The following is a 24,668-nucleotide window of genomic DNA, read 5'->3' on the forward strand; positions in this document are numbered from 1 at the left end:
CACTGAGGGGTTAGGAAAGGTGACTAAGAATAGACAAACTTCTTTTCGCCTGAGCTGCATAGAAAAAGAAATATCAACGCAGCAGAACAGTAGGCAAAGGTTACCAAAGGTTACCAGTGTCAAAGAAAGGATTTGTCACCTTTTGCTGTGCCGAGATGAAGGGGGGGAAAAAAGTAATCAAAGCCTCGTTAATGTTAATGGTCTTTAAAGACCTGTGAAGTACTCGGGTGTGGGGCTGCGATAATCTCTAAATCTGTCTCTGTGTGTGCGCCCGGGAAAGCTGTCTCGGCCCGGGCTGACTGACACACACGACCTGTGCCTTGCACGCCTGCCTTCCAGCTCTCACTGCTGAGGGCCAAGGCTCCTGTTTGGGTGGGCCAGGCTCATATTTGGGTGGGCCTGGCCCACCCGGCCCCCCCTCTAGAACCGGGCCTCAGGAGAGGATAGAAGTATCATAACAAATAGGGTCGTTATTGGTATCTTTAGGCTGTTGAACATGATCTGATTCTGTACACATGGGCAAGGTAGTGTTTGAAGAGGAGGGTCTTCACTTGCTCCCTGAATAGCAGTCAAGTGAAACCTTGGCGTATTTGGGTGGGGAGGTGTTAGAGTTTATAGAATAACAACAATCTGCTCAGTGAGTTCCAGTCCAGCTTTTCAGACGGACCGGAGCCAGAAGCAGCCAGAGAAGCAGAGTGGGAGCGAGAGACGCTGAAGAATCGCTCCGTTCCGATCCGAAAACGCCCTGAAAACGCCCCAACCACTTCAGCTGCAGCCCCTTACCCTGCTGATTTCCCCGCACCGGGGCCCGCACAGGTCTCTCACAGCCGCGAGTCGTGCTCCCAAACCGCAAGTTTTTCTTCAACGCGGCTGAAGCCGCAAGTGTTACCGCAGCACGGCTGGAGTCGGCAGGAGGTGCGTGCCAGTTGGCCAGCACAGCGGAGGCCATAAACACAGCTTTAACCCCTTCGATGCTCATGACGGAACGGTTCCGTCATGAGCATCGGTTGAGCTGTGCTCATGACGGAACCGTTCCGTCATGACCACACCCATTAACATTGGGGCCCAGCACAGGTTGTAAATCTGCGCAGCATGGAAGGTGTTAAAGGAGCTGGTGCCGGGAGTTTGCTGGTGTTGATAGAAGGAGGCCAAATGAGTTGAGCCCCACATCTTTTGAGCATTAAGTTGGAATTGACGTGCCGAGGACGACGAGTAGGAGGAGGAGACTACCTTGCAAGTTTGCCGCTCGCCGCTGTTCTCCTGCCCTCGCGGAGTGTCCTTTTTCGGCTCAGCTGAGCTGGTTCGCTGGCCGGCGAACACTGACTTGGACATGGACAAGAACCCGGTGCCGAGTTTGCCGTAGCCATAGCTGTAGCTTGCTGCCTGGAGCCCAGGCTTGGAGCCTGAAGCCTTAGCCGGGGGTCTGAGACTGGCTGAGCCTGGAGCACGGGAGTGAGTTGAGTAGAGCTACGTTGCGCTGGTGTGGTGGCAGAGTTATTGCTCTTCTGCTCTCCCACTCCCCCTCTGCCCCTCGCTCTCTTTTGCTCTCCACTCCTCGCTCTCGTTCCCCCGGCTCTCACTTCCATCTTGTCACCCTGCTGTCCGCCTGCCAATTGGACAAGTGAAGACTTAGCGGTGACTGTGTGACTGGGACTGCGTGCAGCAGTCGAAGTTGGTTGACCCCCCTAAGCACTCAAGGCAGGCAGCGCCTACTCCTACACTCCCCCACAGAGGCCTAGTGGCATCGGGGGGCCCTCCAGGCCACGGAGACCTGGGGGCGGACACTATACTACATTACAGCAAGGCGTGGGGCAGAGTGTGATGGCGAGGTACGGGGTCAGTGGTGGTCAGAGTGGTTGGAAGGCGGCGAGAGGTGAGAGGTATTGGTGCTGGGACCCTTCCCCCACCCTCTTAAGCCGCCGCTGCTCCCCTCCCGCATTCAGACTCCTGCCGCCACGCCACCGGTCTCCCGCCCCGGCGCCCTCTTACATCCATCAGGAGGAATTGCGCCATTGATTCAGGATCAAGACCAGGGATCAACCATGCGTACAAGGAATGCGGGTTCAACCCAGCCCCAGGCCAGTTATCGCCCTCACAAATCTGCGAGACGCCAAAAGGCCAAGATGTTGTATCCCCCTGGCAAAGTCAGCGTAAGAAATGGTTTGACCTCACAGGACGGGCAACAACTGGGAGAGGAGCAATCAAACTCTCCTTTGCACAAATATACATATAACCCAAAATCTGAGTAAGCACGCCGCAACTGACAACAGCAACAGTAATGGAACTAGCATGAGGAACAGCCCTTAAGGCAACAAAAACATCAGTACCTATTTCCAAAAATTGCCTAAATTAGGCAACTCCAGTAATCGTGGAAAAACAGCTGAAACGTCCTGCTATGCAATTAGCACCAAAATCAACTAAATCATTGCTAATACACTAGTAGGCACTGAAAAATATGATATTTTGAATCAAAGCCCCTTACTGATCCGCTTTCACCAGAAATTATCATAGTTAAGGGCAACAGCACACAATCAAAAGAAAATGCAATTGATCTCAGCTGGCCTCACCCCAACAACTCGGGAACCAGCATATAGGGGTCCACAGATTTAGACAGTGGCCCCATGGAAGAGGAGAGTGAGACTGGCAAGGAACTTCCTTCTTCAACCCGATACACCACGGTCATTACGGATAATTGTACATCTCTGAAACCCCAGCTGGACCCCCTGGATTTTCCTTTTATGCCCACCGAGCTTGGGGAAGAGGACTTCCTATTAAGAGAGGTCTTACCCAGACCTAAGCTGATTAAGCGCAAATGATCCATAGCAGCCCGCCTCGCCCAAAACGGGAATGGAAATGGGTTCGGAGCTGCAAAAAATAGAAACTCATCTTGCACTGATTAATGAAGCTTTGATCTCGATGGCAAATGCAGCCATAATGCACACAGATAAATTAGATACTCAAATAAATATACTACAATTAGTCACCAGCCTGATTTCTGGAGTGGATTGGAAACTGGAACATTTAAACTCTTAGGTATGCAGAGCCCAGGCAAACACAGACACACAGGTAATACCAAATGACTGCGGGTGCTCCACAATACTGCGGTCCTTGGAACAACTCCCAGAAAAAATGAGCACCCTAGTTACTGACCTCAAGAGGGGGGCCCCCAGGTGGACGAGCAATATATCACGTCCCACCCCCCTCCTTCATAACCCTTTTCAGAGTCCAAATACGAAGACTACTCATAAAGAAAATAAATAATGCAACAAAAGCCACAAATGTCCTACAAGGGCCTACGGGAGATCAACCAACCAAAATAGGAACAAGAGATTCGCAGTCCAGGTTGGACCCACAGCAATGGCCACAGGATAACCACGATAACTCAGAACAAACGCAGGAAACCGTCAGGAATGATCGTAACAACCTAAAAGGCCCATTGAGTGTGGCTTTGGCACCAAACTTGCAGTCCAAACCACAAACATGCCTCACTACAGATATTGGCCCTGGAAAATTAGATGACCGAACATCATCATCATCTTTAACACCCCTGCCTTTATCCAGGAAAAACGAGAAAAAACTGAGAAAGTTAACCAAAACAAAAAACGACAAAAGAAACCCTGAAGGGACTATTAAGCATTGGCTTGTGCCAGAAAAACATGAAAACAAAGATTATAGCATGGAAAATCAAAATGGCTGTGGCCCCATACAAATTTGTGGTACATTTATCTCTGAAACATCTACTCAGAGCTCTCTAAGTAATTTAAGCGGGCCCTCAATTAAAACTCCGTTCATAACACCTCCTGTGACCAGTTGACTAACATACAGGGCCCACAGATCGAAGAGCAACTCCAAGAAAACACAAACAAACTTGCCGCCGCACAGCCAATAGCTCACAATGAGCCTCAATTTGCAAACATATTTAATAACCAACGGGAGAGGAAACTCGCCCAAGTAAGTCTTATTGTCTATCCGCCCTGGACCGCACGGCCAACCTCAGGAGTGATTCACAACTCTGCATTTGAAGCACAATTAGGCCTGGGAGGGGATTTGCACCCTGTGAAAACCCAACTCCGAATCTAATAGAGCTTTTGGAAACAACCAAGGTTTCATCCAACGTACTCAACTCCCTTCCCCCCCCCCCCCCCCCCCCCCCGAGGCCCACGCCACAGGCCAAGAAAATTCGAAAGTTTTGTTATATCCCGAATACACTTCGCAGGGAAATTGGGACATCCTCAACAGAGAAAACCTCCTGAAGCTCTGCGAAAATATCCCGGGACTGGCAAACATCAAAACAACTGATATTGAGTCGATGGCTTTCTCCGGCCCAGGACCGAGCAAATTAAACTAACAACTGAGATAACTTTCTCCAACCCGATCATGGCGGACATTTTAAGAGGGTATAAAACGCAACTGGGGCATAAAACTCAAGCCCCCGATTGTCATCAGATATCCAATGATTTTGAAAAATAAGTGCCTTGCGCTCAACAGGGAGAACAAGATCTGAATAGACAGAAATGGATGAACAGTAAACACCCAACCGTATTAACCACTGGATCGATTTTACATGGCTCTATAGGAGGCACACAGGTAACACAGCGGAGCAACAACTCAATTCAAATTACCAGACATGTTGATTGAGGCAATCGCTTATGTTCAACGAAGGGGAACAGCATCAAAGATTGGTCCTGGATCCCACTGGCCTTAAACTCTAGCTCCTAACCTTAGACCCTTATTGGGTAACCAACAGATACCATCAAAACTATGCCTTAAACACTGCCAGTGCTGAGCATAGCAGCCCCACTGAGAACCACCAAACGATAAACATAATGACCTTGAACATTGCAGGGATACATAAAGTTTTGCAACGCCCAGGGGTAATTACATTTCTTGCAGCAGCAGATCTTATCTGCGCCCAAGAAACATGGGCCATTTCGTCAACACCACTAGGGGGCTATGCTGAATATTTCAAACCTGTGATTAAAACCAACATTTTCAGGAGACCGTCAGGGGGCATCTCAATATACATCAAGCACGGACTGAAAGTTCACTTCTCTGTAATAAAGAATTCATCAGACATGCTTTTGGTTGGCACGTTGAAGGGCTTGAACACGACAGACGGTCCAACACCTATACTTTTAATCAATGTCTACTTCAACCACCACGGGCCGGGTTAGAAAGATAAACTTACTCGGCTGTTAAATGAGATTGAATCTCTGCTACTGCAGCACGCAGGCATGGACTCCATCATTCTTGGTGACTTTAACACGCACGACATGGGGCTAAACGCACCTGAAAGCCACCCCAATGGGAACCCTGGAAGATTCAACGCCCTAATGCGAGCATATAACCTGGTAACGTCACATTCTTTCATCATAAAAGTCAACCCAACGGCATTAATAGTACCTACTTATAACAATCAGACCACAATAGATTATGTTCTATTAAGTGAGAATCTACAAAAACATATGCTAAACTATGCTGTCCAACCTCGGAACGAAAGTGACCATGCTGCTCTAACCTTAGAGTTGTCCATTACTGAAAAAACATCACACTCTTCGCTGCATTGGAGCAACAAAGAGAGAAGAGCTATATAGTCTCCTTAGAAGAATAAAATGGGGACCACTCCCGAGTCATAAGTTTGCCTCATGGAAAGTAACATGGAAAGGCTGGCAGACAGGCCTTAACGACAAGGGTCGCATAGGGGAATGGGGCTCACTCGCCTACGATTTAGCATCTCAACTTTGGGGGAGCAACATCGATAGAACTCAAGTTAACTCCGCATATAAACTGGGACATCAACCAGCAATTAAGAAATTCTCCAGACAACTGAACTTCAACCGCAGGGCCTTTCGAGCAAGTAGATCCGAATCTGCAAAAAAAGAATTAAAACAAGCGGCTAAGAGCCACACAACATTGGTCTGACAGGTAAAACACGAACTCACAGAGGCAAAATGGCTGAAGATCTTCGAGATGCTTGCACCCAGCAAATATCAAGAATTCTGGCAATATTTAAACAAAGTAATCCACGGGACCACCAAGAGAGAGAACCCACTCGACGCAAGCACTTGGGCAGCCCATGTAAAAACCCTCTACACCGACGACTCGAAGATAAATATAACAAAGAACAACAAATCTTGGGGAACAACCAAGTAAAGTGACAGCTGAATCCATGGATACTTTTGCCATTTACACCCCCCCAGGAACACAGGCAATACGTATCATTAAAAAAAAAATTACCCCATAACGGAGCCCCTGGTCCAAATGGTTTGCCCGGTTTCCTCTGCAGGGAGGACATTAACTTTTGCGCTGAAAATTTGGCACAGTTTTATGCAGAGTGTAGGCTCTTAGAGGATGTCCCAGATTCCTGGAGAGGATCATTACTACATCCAATTTACATAAAAGGGCCAAGCACTGACCCCAGGAACTATTGTATGATTACCTTATTGGATATTGAGGGCAAGGCTTAAGCAAGTACTCTCCTGAATGAACTAACAGACTGGGTTAGCAAGGAAAATCTGCTCCCTTTCTACCAGACCGGGTTCTGTCTTCCTGCATGCACTAGGAATACTTTAATTTGCCTGGAATTTAACCTTAACCGACAATCCCTGGAAGAATTGGTGAGCTTGGCAAAATACTTTTACCTAACAAACGTGGCACCAGAGAACTCAATGAAGACCGTTATAAACTAAATTTTCCAACAACCTGGCAACCCATGGTCAACTGGCCTTGTCTCAGCCAAAGAACTGTTGAAATTATCCATAGAGAATTGGGATCCCAATATAATCAAGTATACCACAATAAAACATAAATAAAAGAGCAAGTAAGATCACGCTGTTGTATACTGGACATCGAAGCACTGTCAGCTAGAGGCTTTCACGAGACCCAAAGCTCCCCTCGTATATCACATGACCTTAAACCACATCTCACACAGCCGGTGGGGAGGCAAGCCCAACATAGGATACTAGCAGCCAGACTACACTCGCTCCCCCATAAATATCTGTATCCCCCCCTGTGAAAGTAAAGCCAGCCATCACGGAGTGTCGCCTCTGCTATTACAAGCGGGAATCGCTGGCTCACATCTTGCTATGCTGCCCTGTTGCCAGCCCACCGTTCCTACCTAAGGCCCATTCTCCTTCAACTAGGCACGCAGACGGCAAATGAGGCCGTTCAACAGTTATATTTGCTGGAGACAGTGAAGCATATGGCCAATTTTGCTAAGTTCATCTATCGGGCCCGCCAAGCTCTTAAGGACATGCCAACCTTGGCACCACTTGGGAACTATCCGGCTGAGGGACCCATGCAGTCTGGCCCCCACTGAAACGTAGCTTTGGCGCATTAAAAGGACTTATACTAACTGCATTTTATAAAACAAAAACACCAAATGGTGGTTTTTAAGAATTATATATATATATTATTCTATTTTAACTAACTTCTATATTGATCGTCCTTTTGTATTGTTTTTTATTAATCACACAAATAAAGTGTCATTGTCATTGTTAGAGATCCTAGGTGCATTCCAAGAGAGGGATTTGCATCTTAATTTACTATTCCTGCTTTTCCTGTTGGTGTTGATTTGTATGTCATGTTGCCCACTGGCAATCTTGATCTTGCTTGCTAGGAGGGTCTCCCTGTTTGAGTATATTCCTTCGTAAATATTGCTGCAGGGTTTGAAGTTGATGCGAGCTGAAAGACGGTGCTGGCTCAGTTTTGAGCTTCCTGGATATTCTGTCGTACTTCCTATGTTGCTTGATCAGTCATGTAACAACTTGGAGGCTGCTCTTCAACATGCCACATGGAACATTAGGATGCTGTTCAGTTGAGAGTTAACTCTTAAGGGATGTGAGAAAGCCAGGGCTTGGATGGCGGTTCTAACTTGTGCTTCAGGGAGAAAAGCGTTTATTTAGCACAGGTGGTTTGTGGGGCTGTTATGTGCGTTCTGAAGGTGAGGGTGGTTCTTATGTGGGATTGTAGAATCTTGGCACTCTTGACAATAAAATGTGAAACCCCGAAATTCATGGGTGAGCGTCAGTCTTGTACAGTTCTTTTGCACTTTCAGAAGTGGTGAGAATGGGGGGGTGCAGGGTATTGTGTAGGTTATGGAAACCACAGAAGCGTTTCAGCACCTTTATGAGACTGACATTCGAAACAGTTTTTTTCTCATTTATTAGTTTTTATAGTTTTTGAGGCATTGTACTTGTGCTGAATCATAGGTGTTCTAAAGTAGTTGATCTGTTACTATGAAAGCAAGAAATGGCTTTTATTCTAAGCTCCATTCTTAATTCCATACATAACACCAACTTGGATCGTTGCATTGTTTTCTCCTAGTTGAGTTAGTCCATGTTGGACATAATGGGGATTGTACTGTAATCATCTGCTATGATTTCGAGAAGGCTCACTGGAAAAAAAAAACAGAACAATTTGTTGCTGCAGAGAAATAATACTCTAGTGTTGTACCAGACACTGAGGTAGTGGAATATTTCAATAATTTTTTCCAAACCAACTGTAATATTCATAATATTGTCCTGTAACATGTATCCTCTCATTAAAAAAAGCACTTACTTGGGAGGAGAATTGTTCCCACTCATCGGAGTGGAGAAGACTAGTTTGTCATGCTTACTTATTTGGTACTGTAAATTTGGCTTGCATAAAACCCATTTTCCAAGGTTACTTTTAACTTCCACTCCGTCTCTCCATTACCCCTTCTTGCGGTATGATTCAAGCAACTATTTCTGATGCATACTGCACATTATAGAATGCATATTAACAAATCAGCTTACTTTTTTCCTCTGGGTGGCATGAACTGGAGTCCGCTTTGCGATTTTACTAAATCATTTGGTGCTCCTGACTGTCCAAGTATTTGTATTCATTTTCAGGCACTATGGATCCACCCTGTACGTAGTAGGGGAGAATCTCACACATCCAGTTTGTACATTGCTGACATTTGTTGAAAGCGTAAACACTACCAGAACTTTCTTTAATATGAATATTCATCAAGCATATAAAGTGATAGTGACCTACCTACTCTATTTGGATATTCCTCTGTACCCATTCCTGGACAATTTGGAGTAAGCTTAGTGTAATCATTCGATCTCAGTGGGACAAAATGCTACATTTTGACTGATCTCGATGCCTTTTTTCCTAAGTTTGATTAGTCACGTTCATTTCTATGCTTAAGTGTATATTACATTATTACAGTAGCATGGATCACCTACCGCTGTTAAAACATACGTTTTCATGCACTGACACTGGTGACAGTGAAGTGGTCATTAATGTACCCGGGCATTGATCCCTATTCCTATTTGAACACAATTTTCATTGCTGCTTGTTGTCTGAAGCAGAAAAAAGATAAATAAAAAAACTACAGGCTTTGAGATTGATCCACAAAAGACCACCCATGCTAGGTAAAAGACAAATGAACAGGCGAATTTGATGTACCTGGAGGAGGCAACGAAAATAATTGTATGCTTCTCTATTGTACTTACATTTATATTTAAATACCGAAATTCAGGAGGAAGAGTTTTTATCCCATCATCGGTGTTCAAATTATATTGCTCCTCCCTGCAATGTGATTATTTAGTGCACCTATTTGTTGAAGTAGCTCAGGGGGCTATATGAACAAGTAAATGTTGTGGAAGGTCTGTTAATGTGGAGCAAATGAGGAGAGTGTATTATGACGGATGTACAGTTTTTTGTTGGCCAAAGTACAGTATGTACGAATTGTCACTAACAGCAGTGCAGCATTCGGTCAACGCATGATGCATATTCGGATCAGTCCTTTCCATAATGCATTTGTTAAAGAAGAAAATATATTCAGTTGAGACCTTTTGCTATTCTCAGCACTTGTATTCACTTCAGAGAGATTTGGAAAGAGTTTCATCACTCAGAGGGATCTAGAATATGTTCAAGTAAATTTGTCCCACCTTGGATTTTTTGTAATGCCTCACAATTATGCGGTAATTATGAAAACCGGTTCAAGATCAAGTTTATTGCTGGTCTGTCATCGGAATGCCTACTACTTCAGGAAGGTTTGCAGCGCATGAGCCGATATCACCTGCACCAGGTCGCAGTGAAACAAGTGGGGCTATGCTTGCCTGATTTAGGATTCTACTTTTTTTCTATCCCCACTTTTAGGTCAATTCTTTTATTTATAATCCTTGGCGGCATTTGAAATAAAATAACATCACTTTTAACATGCAGTTTTCATTTTTTCACACTACATTCATTTTATTCTCTAGTTAGTGTATATTTTAATGTAATCTATCCGCACCATTAAAAGTTTGATTGGAAGTAAATGTCGCATTGAAAGGTTGCTGAGGGACCTCATGCTCCCTTCCCCTTTCTTATAGATATTAGTTGCACTCTTCAGGCAGGAGCACAACAACGGGTATTAATAACCCGAAAACGTATTTTGTGTGAAACAGCACCTCAAAAATACCCTTCTCTGGTGCCAAAAGCTACCAATCATAAATAATTTTAAAACCAGTATTTTTCCCGTCGTACTTTACTCAGGAGGTCTCTGGACGCTTTTACTCTAAAGTATTTGTCCCAAAATTAAGTTCAGTCTGAAAAAGAAGACCTAAACAGCAGCATCCCTTGAGAAAGTGATTGAATATTAGGTCCATAAAATTCTCCTTTTCCCCAAGCTTGTGCAAAGAGAGGATGCATACAAAGAGGGAACACTGTGATATTAAAACCCACTCTTAGATTCTGGTGCCCAGGTCTTGGCATAACTAGACACTTTTTAGGTCGAGCTGGAGAAAGCAATGCGAAGCATTGCTTCCAGCTCGACAACTAATGTTGCCCACGTCCTGGGAATCTGAGACCGGGGTCGGGGACGCGCGGCGATTGGTGTCTGTGGACGCGCACTTCCAGGCCGGCGCCGTGCACATCTCCTGCCTCCGATTCCCTGAAGTGCGTCAACACACACACACACACACACACACACACAAACATACACACATACGCAGGCAGGCACGCACACACACACACACACACGCAACAGCCTCCCTCTTACCTGCTTCCAATAGTCACTCCTCACTGCTGTTGGGCACAATCATTACTGGAGCGCCGGTGGCGGCTGCACGATTCTCACAGCATTCCCTTAATTACGGCGGCAGATCCAGGGACAGCGCATGCACCAGCAGCCCTCGCGCCCCCATCCCCGTCTCCTCCCCGGCCCGGATGTGGGCACTAGCCGCAGATTCAGGGACAGCGCATGCGCTAGAAAACAAGCAGCCACCGTAGATAGTAGTTTGTTGGTGCATTGGGACACTTAAGGGCAGGAATGAGTCACGCGAACACCAAAACAGGTCTGTATAATGCAAGGCATCCAACAAGTTACGTAATATGCCCGCAGTGGGTATGCTGCATGTTGATTGAAATGTCATAAGGCAGATTATTACTCCATCGTTATAGATAATGGTACCATTGTCTCATCAATAGTGCTGCTTAGAAGGGATATATCAATACCTCAGAAGACTGCAGAGGGAGCACAAAAAATTAAAGAGCCCTCCAGAAGGCTCGATATCCCGCTAAAGCTTTTCGTTTTTGGGATGCGAAGACATTTCATGCCCAAGTGACCCGGGGTTTTAATTGGACAGAATCAACGTTTATTTCATGAGGCTGGTGGCGTTACCTCTTTGGCGGATAACCTGTCACGTGAAACAGTCTTCGGCCCAATCTTTGTCCACTTCTTCACTTTAAATGTGCTTTTTTTCAAACTCGTACAATAATGTATAAATCTGGGTTAGGTCCACCCCTCACTGCCAAAGACCCGTCCCGGGGCTCAGGCCATCTTTAAAAGGTTTATAACAGATCATGGGATCGGCCTTGGCCACAAGTCCTGTGATGTACGTCTTACAGGCAGTTGTCTTGACACTCATAAAGAGGTGCTGGAGCATAGGTTTAGGGACCGAGGACAAAAAAAGTCACGCACCAGCGGTTTGTGGCAAAGATAGTGATTGATGGTCATTTTAAAGGCAAAGGTTTGTTGTTTGTTCTGTCCTTGGCTTCATATCTCCTGTGCGGCGTTGAGCATGCCCTGGCCACATGGACCTGTCCTGAAATGAGGCAAACCTTGGTGGCTACTCAGGGCAACACATTTGAGAGAGCGCAACAGAGACACAATCAACACAAAAGGATTGACAGCAAGCAGCCTGCAAGTTCCATCCACTCCTACAGGACTACCGACTTTGTGCGCTTTCGGTGAGCGCCCCAGATGCAACGACTCCTCTTGGTGCGGAGCCCTCTTTACAGTAAAGTACGTGTGTCCAGCGTTGGTCTACAAAGGGTCCCCTCTGACTGAGTATCTGACTCCTATCTCAATTAATTCTTTAATATCCATTCATTGTGTTGCTATCCTCTACCTTAAATGTAATCTGCTAGTACGGGACATTCGTTTCTGCCCTCTTTCTGCCCACTTTCTGCCCTCTGTTAGACTAGTTTTTTGTGCCTTTTTGCCCCCTGTCAGACTCGTTTTTTGTGCCCTTCTGCCCTCTGTTAGACTCGTTTTTATGTGCCTTTTTGCCCTCTGCTTCACCACATGACTCAGCGCTACCCCAGCATCCCTCAGCACCACCACATTATCACTCAGCACCCCCACAGCACCACTCAGCACCACCACCACATCACTCAGCACCACCACAGCACCACTCTGCACCACCACATTATCACTCTACAGCACCACCACAGCATCATTCAGCACCACCACAGCATCATTCAGCACCACCACAGCCCCACTCAGCACCACCACATTATCACTCCGCACCACCACATTATCACTCCGCACCACCACGGCATCACTCAGCACCACCACGGCATCACTCAGCACCACCACGGCATCACTCGGCACCACCACGGCATCACTCGGCACCACCACGGCATCACTCGGCACCACCACGGCATCACTCGGCACCACCACGGCATCACTCGGCACCACCACGGCATCACTCGGCACCACCACGGCATCACTCAGCACCACCACGGCATCACTCAGCACCACCACGGCATCACTCAGCACCACCACGGCATCACTCAGCACCACCACAGCACCACCACAGCATCGCTCAGCACCACCACAGCACCGCTCAGCACCACTCAGCACCACAACAGCAGCACCACTCAGCGCAACGACAGCACCACTCAGCACAACCACAGCATCACTCAGCGTAACGACGGCATCACTCAGCGCAACGGCAGCATCACTCAGCGCAACGATAGCATCACTCAGCGCAACGACAGCATCACTCAGCGCAACTACAGCATCACGCAGCACAACCACAGCATCACTGGTTCAAATATGTTCTCTCAATGTTTCAAGCTTTATTACAAATGTCACAAAAAGATGTTAATATTTCACTTCTGTTCTTGGATTTTCGTCACAATAAAATACACTGAACATAATGTTCACAAAAGTTATTTACAAAAGTTTAAGCTATTGCCATTATAAATTACAATCACTTTTATTTAAGTATTAATTATTTTAAAAAATTAAAAGCCATTGTTATTTGTAATATCAATACATCTAAGTCACGTAAATACAAAACATGTTGCATTACAAATGCTATAGGTGTCACATTTGCGAAAGTTATAACTATTGGCATTGTAAATGACAAAGCTATTAATTTAGCTATTTTCAAAAACAACACATAAATAAAAAAATTGTCATTTACAAGACCAATAGCTCAAACTTTCCTAATGCGAGACCTATTGCAAATGCTTGTTAAACGAAGAGTTGAACTAGCATTCATACAGACGTGGTAACCTTGCCATAGTCTACTAATCTTGCTTCCCACTAGGAGAGACCAGAGCATAAAAGATGAAATAGAAGACTTCACTCCACAGCCTAAGCACGCAGTTTTAGGTCTGGCCAGGGTCAGCTTTTGTTAAGTCGCAGAGCTCATATTAGATCCAAACACAAGTGAAAAGAGGCATATATGGAGGAGCAGTGGGTCACCCCTTTCTGGATGATCCATTTTATGACCAGTTGGGTGGGCAGCAGTTGTAGTAGTCCTCCTAGGTAGTGCCTTCATTGCAGTACACGCTATGTGTAACAAGTGGGCTAGCCTCGCTCGTATGCCAGCTGCTAAATTCCGGCATGTAGCTGCTCATTGTTATTAATAAATGGTCAATGACACAGCTAAGATGAGTGGGTTAGATAGTCTGTTTTTTAAAAACAAGGTGGAAGAGGTAAAGTGACAGCTTCTTTGCAGCTGTCATCCACATTTTTGCCCATTTCCCTGCCTGCACCATGTGGTCTATAAGCACCTCTGGTGAAAAGATTGTGTGGGAATGTCTTGCAGAGGCAAGGAGTCGGAATACAGTGAAGAGTGTGCTAGTCTTGTACATTTTGGTGTCCTGCCGCATGCATGTACAATGTGCACTTTTCTCAGCAGTTCACATTAACCGGAGACCTCAGTGTGGAGATGTTTGACCATAGGTGTACAAATTAAGTGCCCTTTTTATGCCTCACTTACTTGTATTTGTTTATGCCGGTTTTGTGCCCCAGTCTGCCTCTGAGAAGAGACATCTTGCTTATGCCAGACTGTCACTGAGTAAGTATGTTCTCTCTGATGTATAAACCAGCCTGGGCTAGTGCCAGCAGTTGCCATCCAACACTTTGAATCCTTAACATGGCCGCCATCTGCCCTGGTGACACTTCAACATATGATAGATGGGTAAAGAGAAATAAAGTTGTGATCCTCAATTGCAGACTAAGGTATAAACAAGCAATTGATGGTAGGAAAAAAGGGACTCAGAAAGAATTATAGAGCAAATGTGGGTCAGGCAAGCGACACCAATGAAAACACTTTGTTGTGGAAAACCATTAACTCTGTATTAAAAGAAAAAATGGCCCCTTCTATGGATTCTTGGTTAATGCCACAAGACTGGATTAATTATTATAGCACAATATTTAATTCTACCGGGGAGCTTAATGGCACAGAAATTGCCGAAAAGGTTACATCAAACTCTGTAATGTTCTCAGTGAACTCTTTTATTTCCTCCCTTGGTAAATGTTGTAAAAGGAAAGCTCCAGGACCAGATGGCGTCCCTATGAACCTATTATAAGAACTCAGCCGACTGATAGGTCCCAATTCTAACAATTATGCTTAATGTTGCAGGGACCACGGAGTTCCCATCTACCAAGACAGAAACTATAATTTTTCCAACTTAAGAAAAGGGAAGTAGGCAAGACACACCTCTACTCCTGCTGGATATTTCTATGAAGCTGCTAGGGAGGATTCTGTTTGAGAAACTAGAAAGCTGTGCAGGGGAAAACTCAATCCTATCAGAAATTAAGTATGGGTACAGAAAGGATCATGGGTATGTTAGAACAGTGCTTTAACCTAAATGTACTTATTGGCAAATACACAAAAGCTGAGGAAAGGTACTTATACTTATGTTTTATGGACCTCAATAGAGCTTTTGATTGTGTCAGTCATGCAGAATTGTAGCACACCATGAAATCCATAGGAGCCCCATAGTACATTGTGATATTGTTAGCACATCGACTGTATCAGTGCAATTGCTAAGTCCGCTTTGGACCAAATGAGGAATATTCTTCTCCCTTTAGGATCAGGAGAGGGGTAAGACAAGGATGCATATTTGCACTCTTTGTCTTCAATTTATGCATCTGATAGAGACTTATAGTTGCAGATAGCTTACCTTTGAATCCCGAAACTTTTGCTAAGCAATACCTCTTGCACGTGATGTCAAGTGGCTCCATTTGGCCCCACGTAATGTGGTCGGCATTGGTAGCGTCGGTTATGTCGCAGTGCCTATATAGGCGCCAACCAAGTGCGTGGATGTCTGTTCTTTTTTTTCCGCAGCAGTTAAGCGCTGATGCGGGAAGAGCTACCCCTCTGCCGCTTTTTGGCAGGTTTTTTTCTAGACTCTTGTCGATATTTTTGGATGCGACTTCATATGCGAGGGATGTCTTGGAGAAAGACAGGCTTCAAACCAAGCGGGACTTGTTCCCGCATGATGTTAGTCACCGATCCCCACCGCGTATGTCTGTGGTGTCTTGACGGAGACCACGATACAAGATCATGTTCAGACTGTCAGGCAATATCCCCGAAGACCTTGAAGGAGCGAGCGATGAAGTTGCTTGCGGCCCGGCAGTCGACACAGTCAAGCGAGGAGGTCACGGTCCCGTTAGGAGAAGAGGAGGTCGCAGGACCGCTCACAGAGCCCGAAGTCCTCTTCCTCCCATTCGAGGTCCTCTGGACACTCGGGGAAGAGGCACAAGAAGAAGACGACCAAGCGACTTCGACTTCACCTCAACTGGCGTCTGTCGTTGAGAAAGGTAAGGAGCACTGACGCTCTAGGCACGGTTCTGCGGAGCCAGAGTCTACTTCGAGTCTACCACCATATCCGGGAGCCGGAGTGACTCCCGCTCAAATTAAAGAGTTTTGCAAGGCCATGCGCCACACATTTGAGTGGTACGACCCAGTTGGTGAGCCCTTGGGCCCAGCTGGATTGGATGGGGCCCGATCAGGTTAGACGCTGTCGGGTCCTGCTACGGCGCCGAGGGGCTTCAGGGATCCGATCCCGGATTGCCGGTCATACCTACGCAACCTTTCCCGGCGTCAAATGCGAAGTCAGTGCCTATGACTTCGCTGATGCCCGTCGGTGGTGCAAGCCCCATCCTTGTCCCCGATGACACTGGTCTGGAACGGCGTCCAGCGACGCTGATTCCGACATTGACAGAACTCAGGGGTTCTATGTTGTCGCCTGAGCACTTTATGGATGTGCTGGGCTCAGGAGGGGAATGGGAGAAGTCTGGAGACCTTCTTGAGAACCAGGATGTCTTTGATGAGACAATGGACTGGTATGGGGTACTTGGGGAAGCCAGTGGTTTGGATACTTCCCCAGACATTGGCATGCTCTCTCCACCGACAATGACTACGGAGGAGGGGGCGTCCAATGCTATGGTGGTTAAGAGAGCAGCTGAGGTCCTAGGACTGGAGCTGCCCTCAGTGCAGGTCAGGACTAATCTCCTGACCGGAGTGCTTCAGCCTGTGGCTTCCACTTATGAACCCCTATTGCCCTTTAATGAGGCACTTACGGACGTCCTTCTGGGAACATGGTCCAAGCCTAGCATAGGGGCTCCTGTGAATAGGATGATGGCACGCTGCCATCGCCCAGCTCCAGGTGACCCAAAGGTCCTCAGCCAACACCCCACCCTAGAAAGTTTGGTGGTGCAGACCTCTATGTCCCCGGATAGGGAATCCAAGAGACTGGACTCATTTGTGAAGAAGATGTTTTCTTCCTCCAGTCTAGCATTGCAGTCAGTGAATACCGCATGCTTATTGGGCCTTTTCTCCCACTCTCTTTGGGAGACGGTTGCGTAAGTGCTGCCAGGAGGCCTGGGCTGTGTTCTCCCAAGCTGTCAAGGACGGGATAGATGCAGCAAAATTCACTATACGGTGTGGTTTAGACATGACTGATTCGCTGGGCAGATCGATTTCCACGACTGTGGCCCTGAGACGCCATGCCTGGCTTCTTACAACTGGCTTATCTGGGGATATCCAAGCCAATTTGATGGACCTGTCCTTTGATGGAACCCGCCTTTTCGGGGAAAAGGCAGCCTCGACCTTGTTCCGTTCAAGGACTCTCGAGCTACAGTCAGATCCTTGGGCCTCTCCTCCACTCCTTGTGGCCAGTTTTCCTTTCCAGCCGCCTTGGCCCTATCCTAGCCACCATCCCACTTGGACTACCCAAGTCATGCTTGGATGTGGACACGGTGCATTCCATCCTTGGAATGGAGGCCAGAAGTCATCTACCACACTGCACCCAGCAGCCACAGCCTCCAAGCACTCCTAGGCTGATTCTGCAGGACCACACTACTCCAGAGGGTGGAAGAATTCGTACTCATCTCCCTGCTGGAGATCTATAACAGACAAGCGGGTCTTGCATATCGTCCAGGAAGGCTATTCACTTCCTTTCCTTTCTTTTTCTCCTCCTATTCTGCCAAGTCAGGAATGTCTGGCGGAGGATCATTTAAAGTTGCTCCAAGAGGAAGTTACAGCTCTTTTGCCCGAGGAGCTATAGTGAGGGTCCCAGTTTCAGAAGTAGGCACTGGCTGTTATTCCCGCTACTTTATGATTCTGAAGAAGAACAAGGGGCTACATCCCATTTTGGATCTTCGAACCTTCAGGCTCTTCCACAAAAAGGAGAAATTCAAAATGCTCGCTTAGGCTCAGATCTTGTCTCCCCTAGACTAAGGAGACTGGATGGTAGCGTTGCACTTGCAGGATGCATATTTTCCCATCCTGCCAGGCCACAGGTGTTACCTGAGGTTTAAGGTTGGCCGCAAGCACTTTCAGTTGGCCGTGCTCCCCTTCGGTCTTGTCTGTGTCTCGGGTGTTCACTAAGGTGATGGCGGTGGTTGCAGCATATCTGCGCAGGTTAGGGGTATCAGTCTTCCCCTACTTCAATGACTGGCTGTTGAAGGCAGCTTCACCCCAGGCAGTCGTCTCTCACCTTCAGACTTCGGTGAACCTTTTGCATTTGCTGGGGTTCTCTTTGAACGTGCCAAAGTCACACCTGACTCCTTCGCAGATGCTCCCTTTCAACCGATCTGTTCTGGACACAGTGCAGTTTCGGGCTTATCCTCCCGAGCAGCGAGCCCAGGATATGATTCCGATGTTTCAGCCTCTATCCTGGATTTCAGTGAGGTTGACTCTGAGGCTGTTGGGTCTCATGTCCTCCTGCATCCTGTTGATAAGACACACAAGATGGCGTATGCAGGCTCTGCAGTGGGACTTGAAGTTCCAATGGGCACAGCATTGGGGAAATCTCATGGTTCAGAAGGAACTGCGAAGGATCTGCAGTGGTGGTTAACGAACTGCGATTGGGTCAACGGTAGACCTCTCTACCTTCTCCAACCAGATTTCACAGTTGTGACGGATGCGTCACTTCTGGGATGGGCCAGCCACATTGGAGAGGTGGAGACCAGGGGTCACTGGTCTTTGGTGGAGAAAGAGCTCCACATAAACGTGTTGGAGCTCCGAGCGAGTTGGTTGGCATTGAAAGCATGTCTTCCCTTTGTCAAGGGGAAGCTGGTGCAGGTGTTCACGGATAACACCACCGCCCTGTGGTACTGCAACCAGGAGGGTGGGTTGGGGTTGCGGACCCTTTGTCGAGTGGTCCTGCGTCTCTGGACATGGCTGGAACAGCAGGGCATATCCCTGGTGGTTCAACACCTGGCAGATTCTCTGAACGCCATGGCAGATGATCTCAGCTGTTGATGCTTTCAGGAACATAAATGGTGTCTCCAGTCGGAGGTGGCGCAAGGTCTTCTTCAGCAGTGGGGAGAACCTTGTTTAGATTTGTTCACCTCCAAAGAGAATGTGCAACGTCAGCAGTACTGCACTCTGGAGTTTCCAAGGCGGCTTTTGCTCTGCGGTGCGTTTGGTCGCGAGTGGAGCTCCGGCCTGTTATACACCTTTCTGCTCATACCACTCCTGCCCAGGGTTCTGAAGAAGATCAGGAGCAACTGGGCCCAAGTCATTCTTGTGGCACCAGACTGGGCAAGGAGTGTGTTATACAAAGCTTTTGAGCAGGAGTGTTGATCCTCCGATCAGGCTGCCCCTTCGGGAGGATCTTCTGTCGCTGCAGCAGGGAAGGGTTCTCCACCCGCACCTGTCAACTCGACGCCTCCATTCATGGAGATCGAGCGGCAACAGTTGATAGCTTTTGACCTTCCTCCTGAAGTCTGTAATGTTATGCTGGTGGCCAGGCGGCCCTCCACTAAGTTGGTATGCGCCTGCCGTTTGCAGAAATGTTGTTAAACTGTACAGAAAGGTCCATTGACCCTCTTTCTGCTTCTCTTTCTACTGTTCTTTTATTCATTCTAACTGTTGCCCAGCAGGGTTCTGCTTTGGGAACTCTCAAGGGTTACCTCTCTGCTCTGTCTGCTTTTCTGCGGCTGCCAGACCAGCCCTCTCTTTTTTAATCTCCTATTGTAAATAGATTTCTGAAAGGGCTGGCTCACTTATTTCCACCCACGCCCTTTGTTATGCCACAGTGGGACCTTAATTTGGTCTTCACTTACCTGATGTGCGCTCCTTTCGAGCCTATGCACAATTGTCCCCTCCGGCTGTTGACCATCAAAACAGTCTTCTTGGTGGTGATTACATCGGCCCGGAGGGTGAGTGAATTGTTATGTTATGTTATGAGAATTTGTATAGCGCGCGGCTGCCCCAGCCAAGGGGCGTCCCGGCGCTGCAAGCTGACCAGAGTGCAGAATGAAGGTGCACAAAGAAAACGGATTATTTGAAAAGATGGGTTTTGATGGCTTTTCTAAAGGCTAAAAGATCATGCATCCCCCGTATGGTTACAGGCAGGCTGTTCCATAACTTGGCAGCGAGGAGGCTGAAAGAGCGTCCCCCCACTCTAGCAAGTCTAGTGCGGGGGATGGTCACTAGATGTTGTCCCTCTGAGCGGAGGGGTCTACTGGGAGTATACTCAGACAGGAGGGGACTCAGCAGTGGGGGAGAGGCGGTTTTGAGGATCTTGAAGGCTAGACATAGAGCCTTGAACTGGATCCTTCTTCCCACCGGGAGCCAATGCAGTTTTCTTAACGTTCCAGAGACAGAAGAGTGGCGAGGGAGGCCGACCAGAGCCCTGGCAGCCGCATTCTGGACTCTCTGCAGTCTGGTGGTTTCAGCCAAGTTTGCTCCCAAAAGGAGAGAGCTGGCATAGTCCAGTCTAGAAAGGATCGTCGCCTGGACGATAAGTTGGCGAGTGCGGCAGTCAAAGAACTTCAGGATGGGCCTGATGTTGCGTAGAATGCCGAAGCACGTGGCGGCCACTTTCTTGGTGTGGATGGTGAATTTTAGAGCCGTATCGACCCAAACACCTAGATTTTTTTTGCAGGCATTATCCAGCTCGCCTCCTTATCTTATGTCCTTTCCGGACAATGTGGTGCTTCGCACCAGGGTATCATTCTTACCAAAAGTGGTGACCCCATTCCATCTGGGTCAGTCCATTACTTTGCCCACCTTCTTTGCTCCCCCACATCTCTCTAAGGAAGAGGAGGGTCTCTACCGACTGGACCCAAAAAGATCATTGTCTTTCTATCTTGACCGCTCAAAAGAGTACCGGGTGGATGACTAACTTTTTGTGCGGTATGTGGGAGCAAAGAAGGGAAGGGTAGTGCAGAAAAAGACCATCTCTCGCTGGGTCTTTCTCTGCATTAAAGTCTGTTATGCCTTGGCGAAGAAGCCTCCTCCTGAGGGATTAAGGGCCAACTCTACCAGAGAAAAGGCTGCGACTACGGCCTTGGCTCGGGGAGTCCCAGTCTGGCAGCAACGTAGGCATCATTGCACACGTTCGCAAAACATTATTGCCTTGATGGTCAAATGTGCAGGGACAGGCACTTTGCCCGTTCAGGTCCTGCAAGACTTCTTAGTTTTGATCATGAGTCCGCAACCCACTGCCGGAATTGCATGGCTCTGGTATCTGATTCAAAGGTAAGGAATCTGCAGCTAGAAGTCTCTATCAGATGAACAAGTTACTTACAACGCATTATCTGGTAGAGACTACATCTAGCTGCAGATTCCTTACATCCCCACCCATGCCTCCCCGCTTTGCAGACTGATGTGATAGGACTAGGACTAGGGTTGTCTCCCCCCGCCCCCTTTTCAGGGCCTTAGTTTTGCACACGACTAAGTCAGTTACTTCGTGGCTCTGCGCTTCTGGCATGGAAAATATGAAAAGTACTGACGTCCGCACGCCTGGGTGGCACCTATATAGGCACCACAACGTCCTAACCGACGCTACCGATGACATCATGCGGAGCCGAATGGAGCCACCCGATGTCGTGCGCAAGGGGTATTGCTCAGCAAAAGTTTCTGGATCCAGCCTGACGCCTGGGAAATTCAAAGGTAAGGACTCTGGAGCTAGATAGTCTGTACCAGATAATGCGTTACCGAAGGTAAGTAATTTGTTCATTAATGTCATTGAAGAATTGCAGATATCATGCATAGATGTGTCCAGAGTTGGTTCCAGGCTTACTCCACTCTCCCTCTATGCAGAGTGTATTAGATGGCCCGGGAGCACCAAAGAGGTGCCTGCGGTTTTAAATATTAGTACTGTCGAAGTATAATGGGTATGATAACTTGGCAAGAATATTAATCTTTTCTAGATTAGGGTTCTAAACAACTACAAAAGGGGTTCGTATGCTAATGGCCCAGATGGTTTACCAAAGTCTGCGACTTCAGTGTTGTCATGTTGTTGGAAAGTAGCGCTCAATTGTTTAAGCCAGATTGTTTTCTCTGTTTCCACTATGATGTTTAATCGGATGGGTGCGGCCTGCAAATCAGGCAGAGTGGAACACTCGAAGAGAAGCAGGCTAGAGGGAATAAATGGGCAGATAATGTGCTTAGGTGGGAGATAGCATCAGTATGTGGGGATCTTCTAGGTATTAAGTATCCTTTGAAGTCTTGTAGAGGAAAGATTCAGTTGGTATTGAAACACTTCGTACCCTTAACTCTAGGTGAAACAATGAGGATGGTTAAGTGGTTAAAAACTGGAGTAGGATCCATATGACTCTACTGGGAAAGAGGTGCCACACCTCTGTGTGCTTGTTAGTTACTGGAGCACTAGCTGGCGTTAAGATGTGCCTTGGGACAGATTGCTGCGCAGTGACACTCGGTGCGGGGTTCTCCAGCACCTCGTTTACTTATTAGGCAGGCTACGCATCTAATGTGGAAGACGAGAGTAGGGGTTAGGTAACAGCAAAGCATCTGAGCTTCGTTGAATGCTTTTCGTGGTTCAAGTCAAGAGGCTAATTGTGTTGGTGGTGGGAACGTGCGGTGGTTCATCTGTTGATCTTGCCACATTTCACATTTCCACTATCTTGGACGTAAATTTCAGTCTGCATACAGGATTCTTCCAAAATGCTTACTCTTTCCTCCTTAAATACTTCTTAATGTGACTACATTTCACGGGAATTTGAAAAGCACGCTGCTTTTCACCAGGGTGAAGCTACAAAAGGTTAAAGTATGAACGTCATGGATTTATATTCTCTTGTAATGCAGTATTGCTCAAAAGACGATCAGTTTCAGGTGGTCCAGGAGCATCTACATGAACTCGTTCAGTGGTGAGACACATGGCAGGATAACTGAGCTACTATTCAATACTACTACTTACAAATGAATGTTATATTTCTCGAATTTCTAATGGGTTTACTTCCTTTTTTTCCATTTCAACCAATTATTGTTATACCTTAATCCTTGATACTCTGATCTCTTTATTTATTGTACTAACAAATGAACACAAAAAAAGATCGTGTACTTAATAAAAAAAAAAAAGGAAAAGCAATAATTCACTGTTGCCCAAATAAGACCCCAAACACACACAAAGTTTGGGACGTTTACGTATACAAATGAATTATTGTAAAACGCTCCAAGGCAAAGACATCTTATTAATATGTTTTCTTTTTTCTTTACAGATGAAGCCATTCCTACGGAAGTGAGTAGGGTACGTACCACAGTCATATGTCCTTCTGTCTTCAACAGACCTTATAACAAGCATTTGCAATGCAATAGGTCTCGCAGTTGTTAGAGTTTGAGCCAGTGGCATTGTAAATGGCACTGCCTTTTATTTATGTTTTGGGTTTTAAAACGTAAATAAAAGGCATTGTCAATTACAATGCCAAAAGGTTAAACTCTCGCAAATGCGAGACATTGCAAATAACAATGCCTTTTATTTACGTTTTCGTTTTTAAAACATAAATAAAAGGCATTGTCATTTACAATGCCAATAGCTTAAACTTGCGTAAATGCGAGACCTATTGCATAGCAAATGCTTGTTTGTTGTTCTTTTTAAGTTATGTATGCTTGCAATAAAAATTAAAGATTTTAAAAAAATCACACCAGTTTCCAGGGCCAGACCGATTGAGTTTGCCAATGCTTGATTTAAAATGTAATTGGTCTTCAAATCACCTTGAATTTTAAGAACATTGTTTGAAATGTAAAAGGAGAAAATAATATTTAACTAAATAATGGAAACAAATACATAACATGAATATATCAAGCGCTAACAGAATCAACTGCCTGATCTCCTAAGGAAAAAAAATGACAGCATGTATAATTTAATATTTTTCATTTGCAAGCTGTTTCCTTCTTCTTCTTAAATTGTTTTGTGGCTTTATAAGTAAAAATCTGCATTAGACAATGATTATCAGTTTTCATTCCTTCCAAAATACACAGTCTATAATTTAGAGTACAAAGAATATGGCAATTGACCTTCAAAAGCAGGTTTATGAAGATAAAATGTACCGCGCTAGTGAAATGGCTATGTCTCTATCTATAACGAGATGAAAGAAGCATTGGCGGCCAAGCCACTAGATCTTAACTCTGGGACTTCTTGGATTGTGAATGGTTTTGGCCATGCTGTGCAGCATGGCAAAAAAAAGGAATACAAAATAGCCTATGATGCAACTGAAACGTGGTTTTGTAGGCATGTGCACCACACACGCATGGTCCTGTAAATTATGCCGGCACCTTTTGTCTTATTTAGCGCTCCAAGTTGGATAGGTAAGTAAATAAAATAATAATAACGTGCAAAAGCTTTTTTAAGAGTAGGTGAGGGAGGCAGCAAGGGGAGGGGGGCTATAAAAAACTATTAAAGGGTAGGCAGTGGTCCACAAAACTACTAAA

The 24,668-nt window shown here is 46.4% G+C and overlaps 1 protein-coding gene across 7 annotated transcripts in view; it reads left to right on the forward strand.

Moving 5' to 3' along the window:
* Positions 1 to 24,668, forward strand: part of PDE10A (phosphodiesterase 10A) — a 1,305,213-nt gene that overhangs the window by 376,205 nt on the left and 904,340 nt on the right. For all 7 annotated transcript variants that reach the window (XM_078648625.1, XM_078648626.1, XM_078648627.1 and 4 more), the window contains one exon: positions 23,459 to 23,487. In XM_078648625.1, the coding sequence (XP_078504751.1) occupies positions 23,459 to 23,487 (29 nt within the window). The remainder of the gene's footprint in view (positions 1 to 23,458; positions 23,488 to 24,668) is intronic.

The sequence above is a fragment of the Lissotriton helveticus genome, chromosome 6 (assembly GCF_964261635.1).
Source record: "Lissotriton helveticus chromosome 6, aLisHel1.1, whole genome shotgun sequence".
Lineage (NCBI taxonomy): Eukaryota > Metazoa > Chordata > Amphibia > Caudata > Salamandridae > Lissotriton > Lissotriton helveticus.